Source organism: Myotis brandtii, unplaced genomic scaffold (genome assembly GCF_000412655.1).
Source record: "Myotis brandtii unplaced genomic scaffold, ASM41265v1 scaffold174, whole genome shotgun sequence".
NCBI lineage: Eukaryota > Metazoa > Chordata > Mammalia > Chiroptera > Vespertilionidae > Myotis > Myotis brandtii.
The window spans coordinates 3,839,496-3,856,199 of NW_005356437.1; the positions used below are offsets into that span (position 1 = coordinate 3,839,496).

The 16,704-nt window shown below is 37.6% G+C and overlaps 1 protein-coding gene across 1 annotated transcript in view; it reads left to right on the forward strand.

Moving 5' to 3' along the window:
* NUFIP1 (nuclear fragile X mental retardation protein interacting protein 1) overlaps positions 1–12,449 on the forward strand; it is a 46,282-nt gene extending 33,833 nt beyond the window's left edge. Inside the window, exons 10-11 of the mRNA XM_014537235.1 lie at positions 9,848–10,074; positions 12,152–12,449. Of these exons, the coding sequence (XP_014392721.1) occupies positions 9,848–10,074; positions 12,152–12,268 (344 nt within the window). The 3' untranslated portion in view covers positions 12,269–12,449. The remainder of the gene's footprint in view (positions 1–9,847; positions 10,075–12,151) is intronic.
* The last annotated feature ends 4,255 nt before the right edge of the window (positions 12,450–16,704 follow it).

The window sequence follows — 16,704 nt, forward strand, 5'->3', positions numbered from 1 at the left end:
TTTTTTAAAAGAGCTGTGAGTAGGCCATTGATCTGTTGTAGTGTCATTTGCAGTTCTTAACCCAGTGTTCTATCAGTAATTCAGCATATGCTTCATGAATAAGCCTGTGTCCTGCTGTTGTGGAAATCTGACTCTTCATGGTCATTTTATTTAGGCTTTACCAACCATGAGAGAATTCATGTGTATGTATCGCAGGCCAAGATGAGTAATCACAATAGGAAATGTACTGAAGATCAGAATATAGAGTCTAACAGTGAATATACAGAATGAAGGGAAGATGTGAATGTAAGTGGATGAAGGATGGCAGCACTTTAATGTTGACTAGGCTAGAGATAATCAGTGTTTGTGTAGTTGGAAGATGTTAAAGAAGAAAGAATTGGGTTTTAATATGAAAGATAATGTTTAGATCTATCTGTAATAGGAATTTTTTTTTCTTTTTAAAATGGGTTCTGGCTTACTATGGTAGCTGGTTAAAAGCTACTTGAAGTTTTTGAAATACGAACTACTTTGGCTTTATCAGATAGTTGCCCCTTTTTTAAAAAAAAAATGAAAGTATTATTTATCTCTTTACTCTTGTTTCCATTGCACTGATATGAAGATGGAGTTATTCTTTAAACACATATTACATTTTCTGCTTATCAGTTGTATTTATGACAGGTGATAGCAAAGAAAGCTATTACCAGATTACAGAATCCAGTAAAAACAAGCTGTGTGAATGCTTTCTTCTCTCTCTCTTAAGATAAAACATTTAATGCTTTTATACTCATGTCTTCATTTTGAGGCTACCACCTTTTTTTAACTAGAAGGAAGAAAAGAAACGAAGGGATCTTTGAGGTCCCACCCCTTCATTTCATAGAACCTTAAGCTTAGAACGGATAAGCTTCCAAAGCTCGTGTGAGTCTGAGCAGATGCAAAGCTTAAGTTTAGGGACTTAAACGTGTAAAGAAGCCAGCTATATTGCCTTCCAGTAGAGCCTCTCTCTGTGTGGCATTTGTTGTCTTCTTGCACAGTAAGTCATAACCTTTTTTTTTTTTTAATTGGGGTGACATTGGTTAATAAGATTGCATAGGTTCAAGTGAACGTTTTGATAACTACCATCTGTGCCTATGAGTTTCAGTTTTGAAATCATATAGTTCTTAGCTTTTTCTGATGGGCTTATTTTGCTTAGTATAATATTCTCAGGGTCCATCCATGTTGTCGCAAATGGCAGTATTTCATCTTTTCTTATGACTGAGTAATATTCCATAGTGTATATGAACCACATCATCTTTATCCAATCCTTTATCGAAGGACACTTTTGTTGTCTCCATGTCTTGGCCACCATGAACAATGCTGAATGAACATAGGGGTGCATATATCTTTGTGAATAAATGTTTTCGAGTTTTTCGGGTAGATACCCAGAAGAGGAATTGCTGGGTCATATGGTAGCTCTATTCTTAATTTTTTGAGGAACAGTCATAGTGGTTCTACCAGTTTACATTCCCACCAGCAGTGACTGAGGGTTCCCTCTTCTCCACAACCTCTCCAACACTTGTTATGAACTGTCTTGTTGATAATGGCCATTCTAACAGGTGTGAGGTGGTATCTCATTGTAGTTTTGATTTGCATTTCCCTAATAGTTAGTGAAGTTGAACATCTTTTCATATATCTGTTGGCTATTTGTATGTCTTCTTGGGAGAAGTGTCTGTTTTAAGTAGGCTGCCTACTTTTTAATTGGATTGTTTGTTTGGTGTTGACTTGTATGAGTTCTTTATATACTTTGGATATTAACCTCTTGTCGGAGCTGTTCTTTGCAAATACGGTAAACCCTTGATTTTGCGGGCCTTGGTTTAACAGACTTTGGATTTAATGGATAAACTATCCAGTCTGTATGTCACTTGTGAAAATTAACAGCCTATTAATTTTAAAATGCTTTTAACCAAGATTTGCTGAGGATTTGTCATATATGGCCTTTATTATATTGAGTTACTTTCCTTCTATTCCTATTTTATTGAGTGTTTTAATCATAAATGGGTGTTGTGTCTTATCAAATGCTTTTTCTGCATCTATTGATAAGGTCATCTGATTTTTATTTGTTGTTATGTTAATGTGGTGTTTTACATTGATTGATTTGCATATGTTGAACCATCCTTATGCTCCTGGACTGAACTCCAGTTGGTTGTGATGTGTCATTTTTTTATGTATTGTTGTATTTGATTTGCTAGTGTTTGTTTAGGATTTTTACATCTGTATTCATCAGTGATATAGGTCTTTAGTTTTCTTGGTTCATGTTATTCTTGCCAGATTTTGGTATCAGGGTTATGTTGGCCGTGGGAAGGCTCCAGGGCATGTCCAGCCCATCTCCCTCAGTCCTGATTCGGCTGGACCCCAGCAGCAAGCTAACCTACCAGTTGGAGCATCTTCCCCCTGGTGGTCAGTGCATGTCATAGCAACTGGTCGACCAGTCGACTGTCTGCCCCCCGGTGGTCAGCTGTTAGGAAGTGTTGCCTCTAATTCAATTTTTTTTGGAAGAGTTTGAGAAGGATAGGTATTAAATCTTCTTTGAATGTTTGGTAGAATTCACTGGTGAAGCCATCTGGTCCTGGACTTTTATTTTTTGGGAGGTTTTTGATGGTTGTTTCAATTTCCTCATTGTTGATCAGTCTATTTAGATTTTCTAATTCTTCATGATTCGGTCTAGGAAGGTTATATATTTCTAGGAATTTACCCTTTTTTCCTAGGTCATTGAATTTAGTGACATATAGTCTTTCATAGTATTCTAGTATGATCATTTATATATCTGTGATGTCTATGGTAACTTCTCTTTCATTTCTGATTTTGTTTATATGAGTCTTTCCTCTTTTCCTTAGTGATTTTAGCCACAGGGTTGTCAATTTTATTAATCTTTTCAAAGAGCCTGCTCTTTGTTGCATTAATTGTTCTCTATTTCATTCATTTCCGCTCTAATTTTTATTATTTCCTTCTAACTTTGAGTTGCTTTTGTTCTTCTTTTTCTAGTTCTTTAAGATGTAATGTTAAGTTGTTTACTTAGGATTTCTCTTGTTTCTTGAGATAGGCCTGTAATGATATAAACTTCCCTCTTAATACTACTTTCACTGCATCCCAGAAGTTTCGCATTGTCATTCCCATTTGTCTCTGTATATCTTTTAATCTCACCTTTTATTTCTTCACTAGAGGCCTGGTGCACGAATTTGTGCGCCAGTGGGGTCCCTCGGCCTGGCATGTGGGATTGGGCCAAAACCGGCTCTCCGACATCCCCCAAGGGGTCTCGGATTGCAAGAGGGCGCAGGCCAGGCTGAGGGACCCCACTGGTGCACCATTGGGGCTGAGGAGGGACGTGGGAGGTTGGCCAGCTGGGGAGGGGCCGTGGGAAGGCTCCAGGGCATGTCCAGCCCATCTTCCTCAGTCCTGATTCGGCTGGACCCCAGCAGCAAGCTAACCTACCAGTTGGAGCATCTTCCCCCTGGTGGTCAGTGCATGTCATAGCAACTGGTCGACCAGTCGACTGTCTGCCCCCCGGTGGTCAGTACACATCATAGCGAGCGGATGAGTGACATTAGCATATCAGGATATTACGCTTTGATTGGTTGAATGGCCAACAGTCGATCGGACACTTAGCATGTTAGGCTTTTATTATATAGGATTGACCCAGTCATTTTTAGTAGTATGTTGTTTAATCTCCACAGATTTGTGGATTTCCTTTTTCCAGGTGATTCCTAATTTCAAAGCATTGTGGTCAGAGAATATGCTTGGTATTATCAGTATTCTTAAATTTGTTGAGGCTAGTTTGTGACCCAATGTATGGTCTGTCCTTGAGAATGTTCCATGTGTACTGGAGAAGAACATACAATCCGATGTTCTGCGAAGCAAGGTTCTATAAATGTCAATTATGTCCATTTGATCTAATGTGTCATTTAAGGCCGATATTTCTTTTCTTTTATTTTCTTTTTAATATATTTTATTGATTTCAGAGAGGAAGGGGAGAGAGAGATAGAAACATCAATGATGAGAGAGAATCATTGATTAGCTGCCTCCTACACGCCCCACACTGGGGATCGAGCCCACAACCCCCCTGTCCAGGAGTCAAACCATGACCTCCTGGTTCATAGGTCAACGCTCAACCACTGAGCCATGCCTGCTCGGCAAGGCTGATATTTCTTTATTGATTTTCTGTTTGGTTGATCTGTCTACAGCTGGCAATGGAGTATTTAGGTCTCCAACTATGATAGTGTTTTTGTCAGTTTCTCCCTTTAGTTCTGTTAGTGTTGTTCTATATATTTTGGTACTCCCTGATTAGCTGCATTAGTCTTCTTGATGGTAGTGTTCTTTTTATCATTATAAAATGTCCATCTTTGTCTCTTACTACCTTGGTTATTTTGAGATATATTTTACTAGACGTAAGTATGGCTATGCCTGCATTTCTGTGGATGCTGTTTGCTTGGAGACAGTCTATCTCTATCTTCACAGATTAGATGTGTCTCCTGAAGGCAACATATGGTTGGATTTTGTTTTTGTTTTTTACCTAATCTGCTACTCTGTGCCTTTTTATTAGTGAGTTCAGTCAATTTACTTTTAGGGTAATTATTGATATGTAACCCTTTTATCCTTTGTTTCCTGTGCCTCCATTGGTTCTTTTTCTTTGTATTTCTGTTTGTTGTTTTTGTTTGACGGTATTCCATACTTCTTTCCTCTATTTCCTCTTTTTTTAAGTGATGTGCCTCAGTTTGTTTTGTGTGTGTGTGTTTACCATTAGGTTTATGAAAAAGAAATTTCCATATATACAGTAGTCCTTTTTCTTTTGAATGCATCTGATCTCCATCCTCCGAAATTCTGACCTTTTCCCCATCCCTTTTTATGCTTTTGTTGTCACAAATTATCTCTGTTCATGCTGTAAGTTTGTTAACGATCTTACTTGTAGTTTTGCCTATTCTTATAGGTAACAAAGGATACTGTTTATTAATAGATGTGTTTGATTTTGTGTAAATTCATTTTGACTAACTGTCCAAAATGCCCTGCCTTATGGAAACGCCCTTGCTAAACATTTCTAAGCTATAAGAATTATTTTATGTAGTTTGAATTCAGCTTTATTAAGCCATCAAGTCACTAACAAATTTCTAGCTTTCAGTATTAATTCTGGCTATAGAATAGGGTACTGAGACATAGGGACTTTGGAATAAATAAAGGAAATAAAGTGGGCCTTCTCTGAGCCATGAAATAGCATTTAGAAGGCTGCTTATTTAAGTGGATTCTAGATTAAGAAAGCTGTCTGATTTTCACAGATATTAACAATTGTCTCTTTTTTTTTAAAGATACATACCCTCATAAAAAATTAAAGAGCTGTACAGAATGATATGCTGTCTGTATCAAAATGAGGAGCATAGAGGAATGCTTATGAAGTCACTCTGTGACCCACCCAGCATACCATAGGCACTCCCTAAGCACTTACAATGATACATAGTTTTTTTTTCATCTTTATTGTTGAGAGTATTACAGATGCCCCCCCCCCTTTTTCCCCCATTGGCTCCCTCCATCTGACTTTTGTCCTACCCCAGGCCTTCACCACATTATTGTCTGTGTATCTTTATAGCTAAGATCTGTTTCAATTTAGGGATTGACATAAAAATGTATAGTAGATCTTAAACATAAGTAATGTTTTCCTGGAAAGAGTTTTAAACAAGGAAAGACTCCATCAAGAAAGATAGAAGTAAAAGGTGAGGCCGTGCTTCACCCTGCACATAGGAAAGAAAATGTCAGTGAATAGTATTTTCTACTTTTTTTTCCCAATATATTTTTTTATTGGTTTCAAAGAGGAAGGGAGAGGGAGAGAGAGATAGAAACATCAGTGTTGAGAGAGAGTCATTTTTTGGCTGCATCCTGCCCACCCCCCACTAGGGATTAAGCCCACAACCCAGGCATGTGACCTCCTGATTCATAGGTTGACGCTCAACCACTGAGCCCCGCAGGTCAGGTAGTGAGTAGTATCTTCAAATGGGTTAGTTTGGTATCTGTTCTGAGTGGGTTTTTGTTGTTGTTGTTGTTTTCCTCTTTTAGTTATTGGTTTTATTTTGCCATATTAGAAATTAAGTGCAGTTTTACAGCTCCCCAAAATTATTGTTTCTTCAAATTGTGTTGGCTATGACTGGGGATCTTTAAATTGACAACTCATTCAAAAGGCTGTAAACCAAAAAGAGTGATTTAGGTTTGAAAAAACTCAATGGCTATATTTTAAATTTATTTGGATTGATAAATATTATCTTCTACTAGAGGCTCGGTGCACGAAATTCATGCAGGGGGTGGGGGGTGGTCCCTCAGCCCGGCCTGCACATCTCGCAATCTGGGACCCCTCGGGGGATGTCCAACTGCCAGTTCAGGCCCGATCCCGCAGGAATTGCTGCAGGATCGGGCATAAACCGGCAGTCGGACATCCCTCTCACAATCCGGGACTGCTGGCTCCTAAACCTCTCATCTGCCTGCCTGGCTGATTGCCCCTAACCACTCTGCCTGCCTGCCTGATGCCCCTAACTGCTCGCCTGACTGCCTGATCACCCCTAACTGCCTCTGTCTGCCTGCCTGATTGCCCCTAACTGCTCGGCTGCCTGCCTTATTGTCCCTAACTGCCTCTGCCTTGGCCCCTGCCACAGTGGCTTCGTCCGGAAGGTTGTTTGGCTGTCTGGTCTAATTAGCATATTACACTTTTATCATTATAGATATATATATAAAAAGCTAAGTGACCGACCGTTCATCCGACCGGTACATCTGACATGCATTGGCAATTTGAAAATAAACGTTGACTCGCGCATGCATGAAACATACAAAGCTCTCGGTGCCAATCGCACACGTGTTTTGATCTGTCATTGCTGATCGTGAATTTAGTGGTTTCAATCGTGAATTCGATTTTCCCATTGAATTTCTTAATAGTACTCCTTCGGGAATGCCATGTCATAAATTTAAATTGAAAGTAGGTGCAATCATCATGCTACTGAGAAATCTTAATAGTAAATGGGGTCTTTGTAATGGTCCTAGATTTATTATCAAAAGAGTGTGACCTAACATAATTGAAGCTGAAGTATTAACAGGATCTGCGGAAGGAGAGGTTGTTCTGATTCCAAGAATTGATTTTTCCCCATCTGACACTGGCCTCCCATTTAAATTAATTCAAAGACAGTTTCCCGTGATGCCAGCATTTGTGATGACTATTAATAAATCACAAGGACAAACTCTAGACAGAGTAGGCATATTCCTACCTGAACCCGTTTTCGGACATGGTCAGTTATATGTTGCTTTCTCTCGAGTTCGAAGAGCATGTGACGTTACAGTTAAAGTTCTAAGTACTTCATCACAAGGGAAATTAGTCAAGCACTCTGAAAGTGTTTTTACTCCTAATGTGGTTTAATCAATTTATTAGTCATTGTTTTTATATCATGTTTTTGTTCTTATATCATGTTAAAATATTAAAATATTTCTTCTAATTAATGTCCTTTCAATGTTCACAAATCCGTGCACCGGCCACTAGTATTAAAATATTGCCCTTGCCAGTTTTGCTCAGTGGAAAGAGCATCAGCCTGCGGAACAAAGGGTCCTGGGTACGATTCCGGTCATGGCATGTACCTTGGTTGCAGGCTCCTCCCCGACCTGGGACCTGGTCAGGGCTCGTGCAAGAGGCAGTCAATCAATGTGCTTCTCTCACATAGATGTTTCTCTCTGTCTTTCCCTTTCTCTTCCATTCCTCTAAAAATCAATGGAAAAAATAGCCTTGGGTGAGGATTAACAAAAACAAACAAACAATAAATAAAGGTGATTAAATGTTTTAAAAAAATGACACTAAGCTGGGAAATGTGGATCTTGAGAAAAATATAAATGGTTCCAATTTCTCATTCTTAAACAACAAATTGACAATATAGCTCTGATTCATTTGACTTCTGTACTCCTGGATTGGGAGAGCAGTACTTGAAAGGGCAAGGAATAATAGAAAGTAATGCCCTCGTTTTTCTTTTGCCTTTATTATTCCCATAATTTTGAACTCTATGAAACACTCTGAATTCTTAGCTCCATTCTTTTATGGTTATATTTGTCTTTTTCCCCCTTCATCACTTTGAGGCACATCAAAACTACTATCATCATGACAAATTATTTTATAGTGCTTACTCTGTATCAGGCCCTATTTTATGTACTTTACTCATTTAATTATTTCCATAACCTTATGAAGTACATGCCATTGTTTATGAGGAAATTTAGGAAGAATTAAGTAACTTGACCCAAAATCACATAGTTGACCCAATGCTAGTTTTGTGACATTTTTCTGCATGTATATTGACACTCTGTTATTAGCTGTTACTGTTCCATGTTCTTGATACATTTATTTCTTTGTCATTATGAACTGTTCCTCTTTATCCCAGGTGACAGTCTGTCTCTGTTCTGAATTCTCCTTTGACTGATATTGATATAGTTTTCTTATGATTTGTGTATACTTGTTATCTTCTATCCTTTTACTTTTAACCTGTGACTTTATATGGGCAGTCCTCACTTTGCACTGTTCTTTGGTAACTGAGATTTAATCTCAGTTCAAATTGTGTAAAGCAAGGATTACCTATGATTTTAAAGGTTTTGTTTGTTTGTTTGTTTTTTTGTAGACATCATGTAATTCTTTTTCCCCCCTCAGTCTGATCTTAACCTTTTAACTACAGTGTTAAAACTATTTACATATATTATAATAGTTGATATGGTTTGTTTATTTTTGTCTCGTCTCATCTGTTTTTTGTTTGTTTTGTTGTTGCTGTTGTTAATCCTCACCCGAGGATATTCCTCCATTGATTTTTTTAGAGAGAGTGGAAGGGAAGGGAAGGGACAGAGAGAGAAACATTGATTGGTTGCCTCCCACACATGCCCCAATCAGGGCTGGGGATTGAGCCTGCAACCGAGGCATGTGACCTTGATCAGAATCAAACCCAGGATCTTTCAGTCCACGGGCCCATGCTCTATCCACTGAGCCAAACCAGCTAGGGCTGTCTCACCTGTTTTATTTTCTTTTCCTGCCTTTGGATTAATTCTATATTTTTAGGCCAGTGCAAATGTTGGTTTATTAGATATATTCCTTTGTTTTCTTTAATAAGAGTTGGTCTAGAGTTTATAGTATGCAACTTTAACTTATCACAGTTTACTTTCAGATGATGTTATAGCATTTCACATACAATTTAAGAAATTTGTAGCAATACTAGAGGCCAGGTGCATGAACTCGTGCACGGGCGGGGTCCAGCTGGTCCTTGCTGATTGGGCCGGCTGGTGGGAGGGGCCATGGGCGGTTGGCCAGCCGGCCTTGCCCGCTGGTCGAACTCCCGGTCGAGGGGACAATTTGCATATTAGCCTTTTATTATATAGAATATTTACATTTTTCTCTTCCTTTCTTTTGTGTTATTGTTATTATAGATTTTATCTCTACAGATGTTATAAACCCCACATACATTGTTATTATTTTTGCTTTATATTATCATTATATTTAAAAGAATTTTCAAACAAGAAAACAATGTATTTTGTATTTACTCACACATATTGACTGTTCCTGGCACTCTTCATTCTTCATTTGTGTAGATTCAAGTTTCAATCTCGTATTATTTCTTTCATAGGGATCACTTTCTTTAATTCTTTGTGGTAATCTCCTCAAGTCTTGGCAGTTATAATTCCCAATTTTTAAAAAGTATTATAATGCATAGTAAATGCCTAGTTCTAATTAATAATTAGGCAGTATTATGGCTGGGAGAAGTTATTATGGTTTTTGTTGTTGTTGTTGTTACCTTTTAGAAGGATAACCTGTGTTTTTGTTTTTAATCTTTGTGGTTTTTATCGCATTTAGAAACTCCCATTAAGACCGAAGCAGATGTTCTGGCGGAAGACCAGGTTCTTCATAGTGATACTCCTAAGGGACCAAATCAAGATGTTAAACCAACTGTTAGAAATTTCTCAGAAGCCAGAAGCCAAAAGAAAAGTTTCAAAAAGACAAACCCTAAGAGGAAGAAAGATTGCCACAATTATCATGCTTTATTTGAACCAAGAACACATCATCCATATCTCCTGGAAATGGTAAATGATTTTTCTTTTTCCCCTCTTTATTTTATCTTTATTTCCCCCCATCACCATTTATCCCTGCTATGGGTCTTCCATCTCCACCCACCCCTAGACCCCCCACATTCACTACACTGTGGTTCATGTCCATGAGTAGTTATTCCTCTCTCTCTCTCTCTCTCTCTCTCTCTCGTTTTGGGTTAATCCTCACTCGAGGATATTTTCCCATTTATTTTTAGAGAGAGTGGAAGGGAGGGGGAGAGACAGAGAGAGAGAAACATAGATATGTGAGAGAGAGATATCATTTGGTTGCCTCCTACACGCACCCCACCCGGGTCAAGGATTGAGCCTGTAACCGAGGTATGTGCCCCTGACCAGAATCGAACCCATGACCCTCCAGTCTGCAGGCTGACGCTCTATCTACTGAGCCAAACCAGCTAGGGCTCTTTCTTTCCCCCCCGCCTCACCCCCCCCCCCCTTTTCTATTTGCTTAATCCTACAATTTTCAAAACTGCTTAAAATAAAAGAATCTAGGTTTAACTGATTGGTTACAAAATGTGTATTGAGGTATACTGACACATAAAGTTTTCACTGAAAGCACAGCTAAATACACTGGCAGACTGAAAGGAGAAAAGGTTTTTTTGTTTTGTTTTAATCTTCACCCAAGGATATTTTTCCATTGATTTGAGTGGAAGAAAGAAAGAGAGGGAGAAAGAAAGAAACAAACAAACATTGATGTGAGAGAGAAACATCTATTGGTTGCCTCCTGTAGGCGCCCTGATCTGGAATCCAACCCACAACCTAGGCTTGTGCCCTAAGTGGGAATTGAACTTGCAACCTTATGCTGTACGAGATGATGCTCCAACCAACTGAGCCATTCAGCCAGGGTGAGAAAAGGAAACATTTGTGCATTATTGGCTTTATTCTCAGTGTGGTATGCTAAAAAAATCTATTATCTTTTTTCAAATTATAAAGAGGAAGCAATGCATCTTTTGATTCTAAATAATGGACATGGAACTATTCAAAGATCCAAGGCTTACATGTATAAGAGTGATAGAAATAGAAATATTCCTAAATTTTTAATGGAGTTGTAAAACTGTTGACATTCTGTGAAAATTCTGTTTGGTTTTGCCTTGTCAGATAAGTGCTTATGCTGTAGCTAAAGTGTTCTGTGGCTACACTCCATGAGGGTTACATGTAGACACAGTTGCTTCTGATTAAATGGGTCTGAAATGAGCACTCTGTTTTGTAAATTTCAGTGCTATATAAAGTAAATTGTATTTTTAAAATGTTTGCCTAATAGGGGCAAATTAATTCATTTTTCCACTGAAAGTTCCTTATGTGATGTTTTCAAACTACAGTGGGGCCTTGACTTAGAGTTTAATTCGTTCCGAGACCGAGCTCATTAAGGAGCTCGTTAAGGAGCTCGTTAACTCAAATTACTCTGTCAGCTCAATGCAAAAAATCGGCCGAGAGACAGCTGGTATCTCAAAAAACTCGTTAGTCGGGACACTCGTAAGTCAAGGCCCCACTGTACATTAAGGACACCAGAAAATAACTTGAGGTCACTTTTATCTTTTTGACAAATTACCAATGACTCCTTGGTTATGTACTTATTCTAAATACCAGGGATTTTTAGCTTTCTTTTAATTACAATAAGCACAAAAATGGGAAGTTATAAAAGTCCAGGAATATTGGGATTTTTAACTATTAGATTAGTATTATTACTATCTTTACTATATCTACTTACCAATTTGTATACTGTTTATAGATTTGGGTTTGGTAGGATCCTGTTTAATATGATTTTTATATTAAAGAATTGTAGGCTTTTAAACCTATATTTTTTTGTCCTTTGTCAGATACTCCTAGGGAAGAACCCAAATGTTAACATTTATGCTGTTTAAAAAGCTAGATAATCTTGGTATAAATTAAGAGGAAATGTTCTTTCATTCTTTTTTAGCAAATAATTAGTAAATATAATGTACATCTTTATTGTTCTGTGTTTTCATATGGGGAAGGCACACATAATACTTTAGATTATATTTCTTGGCTATATTTTATTTACTAGCTAATCTCTGTATTTATTGTTTTTTAGCTTTTAGCTCCAGACATTCGACATGAAAGAAATGTGATTTTGCAGTGTGTTCGGTACATCATCAAAAAAGACTTTTTTGGACTTAATAGTAATTCTATGAAAACTGAAGATGCGTAGGTGTCTGATGTTTCAGCACTCATAATTGAAGCATTTAAAATAGTGCCATGCTCAAGTTAGTGGAGGAAAACTTCTTTTTAAACTGGATTAGTCATTGAATTGTAAGCTTCATATGATACTATGTTGGATTTTTGATTCTTTTCTTTGAATCTGTGTAAATAAATACACAACTGATTTTTAATACTGTGTCTTCTGTATTGTTATTGAACATAATTGCTGGCAGAATTATCTTTATTTGTATATATTGTATGTATTGCTGTCATGTACGGAAATCTGCTCTTGGACCAGTTAAGAATTGAGGATATTGGTGTAATAGTAAAGAATAAAGCTTTAAAAATGTTTAATTCAACTGAGCAAAGCTGTAGGTTAGAGAGAGAGAGATATAGTTATTTTGTTTTTAATGCAGGAGAGAAATATCATTCTTTAACTGTAGGAGGAGGAAATATTTTTAAAATAAACCAGGTTAAATTAATGTAATAGAAAGTGTTGAGATTTAAATTTTTAGTTTATTTCAAAGAACATTTTGAAATTCACCTATTGCCACTACTTAAGTAGCTCAAATATTGAATGTTTGAAATAGTAATATTGATATGGCCTCTGTGTATATTTAGATTCAATTAAAGTGCTTGTTTTGGTATGGTTCAGAATTGGACCTTTTTAAATTTCCTCATGAAAAAGTATGTTAAGTATAGTACTTGAAGAGGTTCAAATAGTTTCTTATAGCAGAAACAGTTTATGAAATAGTTACCTCAGTTTTAGGTTTAGTTAAAATTTACCCTATGAAGATAGTAATTGAATCTTTTAAAAATGTTTTAAATAAAAGTTCCTGAGATCTTTTTGTTCTCTATAATACAGAGATTTTGATTTTATGTTCTAGTCACCTGTGCTTGCTAGAGTTAGAGCTCTACCCTTTTGACAAATAGCTAAGAGGGGCTAGGTTTTTAAAAATTAGTCTGTTTTTATAGTTGAAAAATTAATTTTATCTGACATTGTATTTATCGAAGTCCATGGGCCTTGTTTGCAAGAAGGAAGGCAGGAAAGCTGATAACAGCTCTCAGCCCTCTTGTTGCTCCTCTGAGTCTTAAGATCCTACCTGAATCGTGGAACACCTGTCATGTGGCACCATGACATCGTAGACCTGAGGTTAAAATTCATGTGTAGATCAGTTTCCCAACCTTGTAACCACCACCCAGATTTTTTTATTCTGTTTTATTCTGTTTCTCCAGTGAGCCCCATATTTTGGAAAATATCTGTCCAATACATTAATTCAGTTAATATAATACTGTTGTATGTTTACCTGTGCCACCACTGTGCATAGATTAAACATATAAAAATGAATAAAGCCTTGCCTGACTTTAGGAATTCAGTTTAACTTTTATATTATTCAAAGATGTTATTCCTAACCCAATTCACCTCGTTAGGATGAAGTAACCAATATTATAAATTGAGCTGATATTCTAAAATATGACTTAGTCTGCAGTTTATCACTAGTTAGCATGCAAATTCCATGGGCCTTGAATACATAAATGAATTCAGCCTCCTAGGCTACTGTCGTGGACCGCCGTATCTCCAGAGATACTAACAATCATTGCTTTAAGGTGTATTGTGCAGAGGTTTATTTTCATTCTTGTTTTCTAATAAATGAAGCACTGCCTTGGCTGTGTCTGACAGTTTAGCTGAGGTGACTGTTATTCATTTCTAGTGGGTAATTTCACATTCAGCTGTCTGTATGTTTAACCCAGGAATTATTTAAGTGTGTTTAAAATTTCCAAGCGGGGGTGGGGTGGTAGGTGTAGGGTGGAGAGGGGAGTCAATTTGGGGGGCGGGGGATCTGTAATACTTTCAACAGTAAAAGTAAATTTTCAAAAATTTCCAAGCAGATAGATTATCGCCCATGTGGTTTCTACTTTACGGAATATATGCTCAATATTTATAAGTATTCTATGAGTTTTGGGGGTGGAAGGGTGTTTTACCACTTCTTTTGGAGAAGGGTTCAGTGAGGAGGAAACTATTCAGTGCAAACAGCTCAATGATGCTACAGTGTGGCTACATGCCAGGTTAGTTTTTTGGTTTACTGCAGCATATCATCAAGTAATTAAATGTTGACTCCATTAAAATTGTTTGAAATTGAGTTTAGGGTGTTAGGTTCAAAGTAATGGCACTTCAGAATTTTGAGGCTGTAACATGATTGCTGGCACTCAGTATTGCTGATTAAAAGTCAGATACCAATCTGATTCTATTTATTGGTAAAGACCTTTTTTTTTTCTTCCTAAAAAACTTTTAGGACTTCTTTTTGTGCTTGGAGTTCTAAAATTTCACCAGCATGTGCCTATGTATGTGGGACATTTGTCATTCATACTGTTAACCCCATGGTTTTTTGACTGAAGAATTGTACCATTCTTGGATTAAGGGCAATTTTGAAAATCTTTAAGTTTACTAATTTGTGTTTTTTTAATGTTTTATTTTATTTTATTTTTTTATTGATTTCAGAGAGGTAGGGAGAGAGCCATAGAAACATCAATGATGAGAGAGAATCATGGATTGGTTGCCTCCTGTATGCCCCCTACTGGCAATTGAGCCCGCAATCCCTGGCATGTGCCCTTGACCGTAATCAAACCTGGGACCCTTCAGTCTTCAGGCCAACACTATCCACTGAGCCAAACCAGTAAGGGCAGTAATTTGGTTTTAAATATTCAAGATTGCTTCTTGTTCTAATTGCTTTTTTTTTTTTCATAGATGAACCCTTACATTTCTTAGGATACCAATTAGAATTTTCACATTCTTTTCTATTCCTTGAATTATTTGGTTTTTTCCCCCATTGATTGTCAACCTTCTGTTTGTTCACTTTATTGATTATCTGTACTGCTATTTGTTATTTTTAAAGGATCATTCAAGAGATTCACTTGATAGGTAGTTGGTGTGGATTTTTCCCACATTTGTATAAGCATTCCTTTCTCCAAAAGATGTTTACTTTGAGAAAAGGGGGCTTGTTCACATAGACCTTTGAGAATATACAGATGGGGAGTGAGCAGAAGAGCTAGGCTCTTGTCCCATCCTCACTTCCATCTCTTTGCCAGAATACAAAGCACTTTATTCTGAGGATGGCGCTCTTCTGCCCTGGGCGGAACTATCTCCCACTCTCACCAACCATTGGCTTTTGAGGTGGGCAAGGTTAGGACCTGACTTGCAGCTGGAGGCCTCCAGCTTTCTGTCACTTGTTGACCCTGAGCTTAGAGTATCCCTGTAATTCCTTTTCCTTTCTGATTGTTGTCTCAGGCTGGTTTGGGCTAAGGTTTTCTTCTCTTGTTTCTTGTCAGTCTCATCAGCTTTACAGTGTCCTGGAACTTCATCAGAATCACATGGAAGGCTTGTTAAAACCCAGATCACATGGCCCTACCCTCTAAGTAGGTTGGGATGTGGCCTGAGAATTTGCATTTCTAACAAGTTATCAGGTGATTTTCCCAGTTATCTGAGGGACCACATTTTGAGAACCATTTTGAGGAACTTAAGAGGAGCCTGTCAAAACCACTGGAATCCTAATATCATCTTTAATCTTCACTGTTACAATTCTTCAGTTCTTTTAAAATATATCATTTCAAGGAATTTGGAGCAAAGGAGAGAGATAATACACTGTTTTGATCTGGACTCATAACAATCTCTTCACTCATTATATTCCTTAGTTTTTTAAGTAGGCATCTTTGTTTAAATTTTTTTCTCCTTTTTATGACTTTTTAAAAAATTGTATTTTAGAAAATTTAAAACATAGGCAAAAGTATAGAAAGTAATGTAATAACACTCCCTTCCCAACCATCACGCAGCTTCAATACTTGATCCATCCGTGGCCAGTCTTGTTTTCATATATAACTCACCCATTCCTCCTAACCCTACCCCACACACCTGAGATCATTTTGAAGCAAATACCCAGTGTCATTTTATCCCTATATATTTCAGTACAAATCTCTAGAAGATAAAGGACTTTTTAAAACATCACATCTTTAAAAATGAATTCCCTACAGCTTTCAACTATCCAATCAGACAAATTAAGTTTCTGTAACTTTTTAAGATAACATAGTTAACATCATTCTGTATATTCATTTGTGCCTTGTTTTGTATATCAAAGGTGCCATACTGAAAAACTGTATTTTGGACATATTAAAAAAAAAAAATCCTATATAATAAAAGCCTAATATTTTAAGTGTCCGACTGTTCGTTTGACTGTTCGACCACCAGTGCACTGACCACCAGGGGGCAGACACTCCGACCAGTAGGTTAGCTTGCTGCTGGGGTCCCGCTGATTGGGACTGGGCGAGACGAGCTGGACACACCCTGGAGCCCTCCCGTGGCCCCTCCCCGGTCTTAATCATGCACTGGTGGGGTCCCTCGGCCTGGCTTGCGACTGACCTCTCACAATCCAGGACCCCTCAAGGGATGTCGGA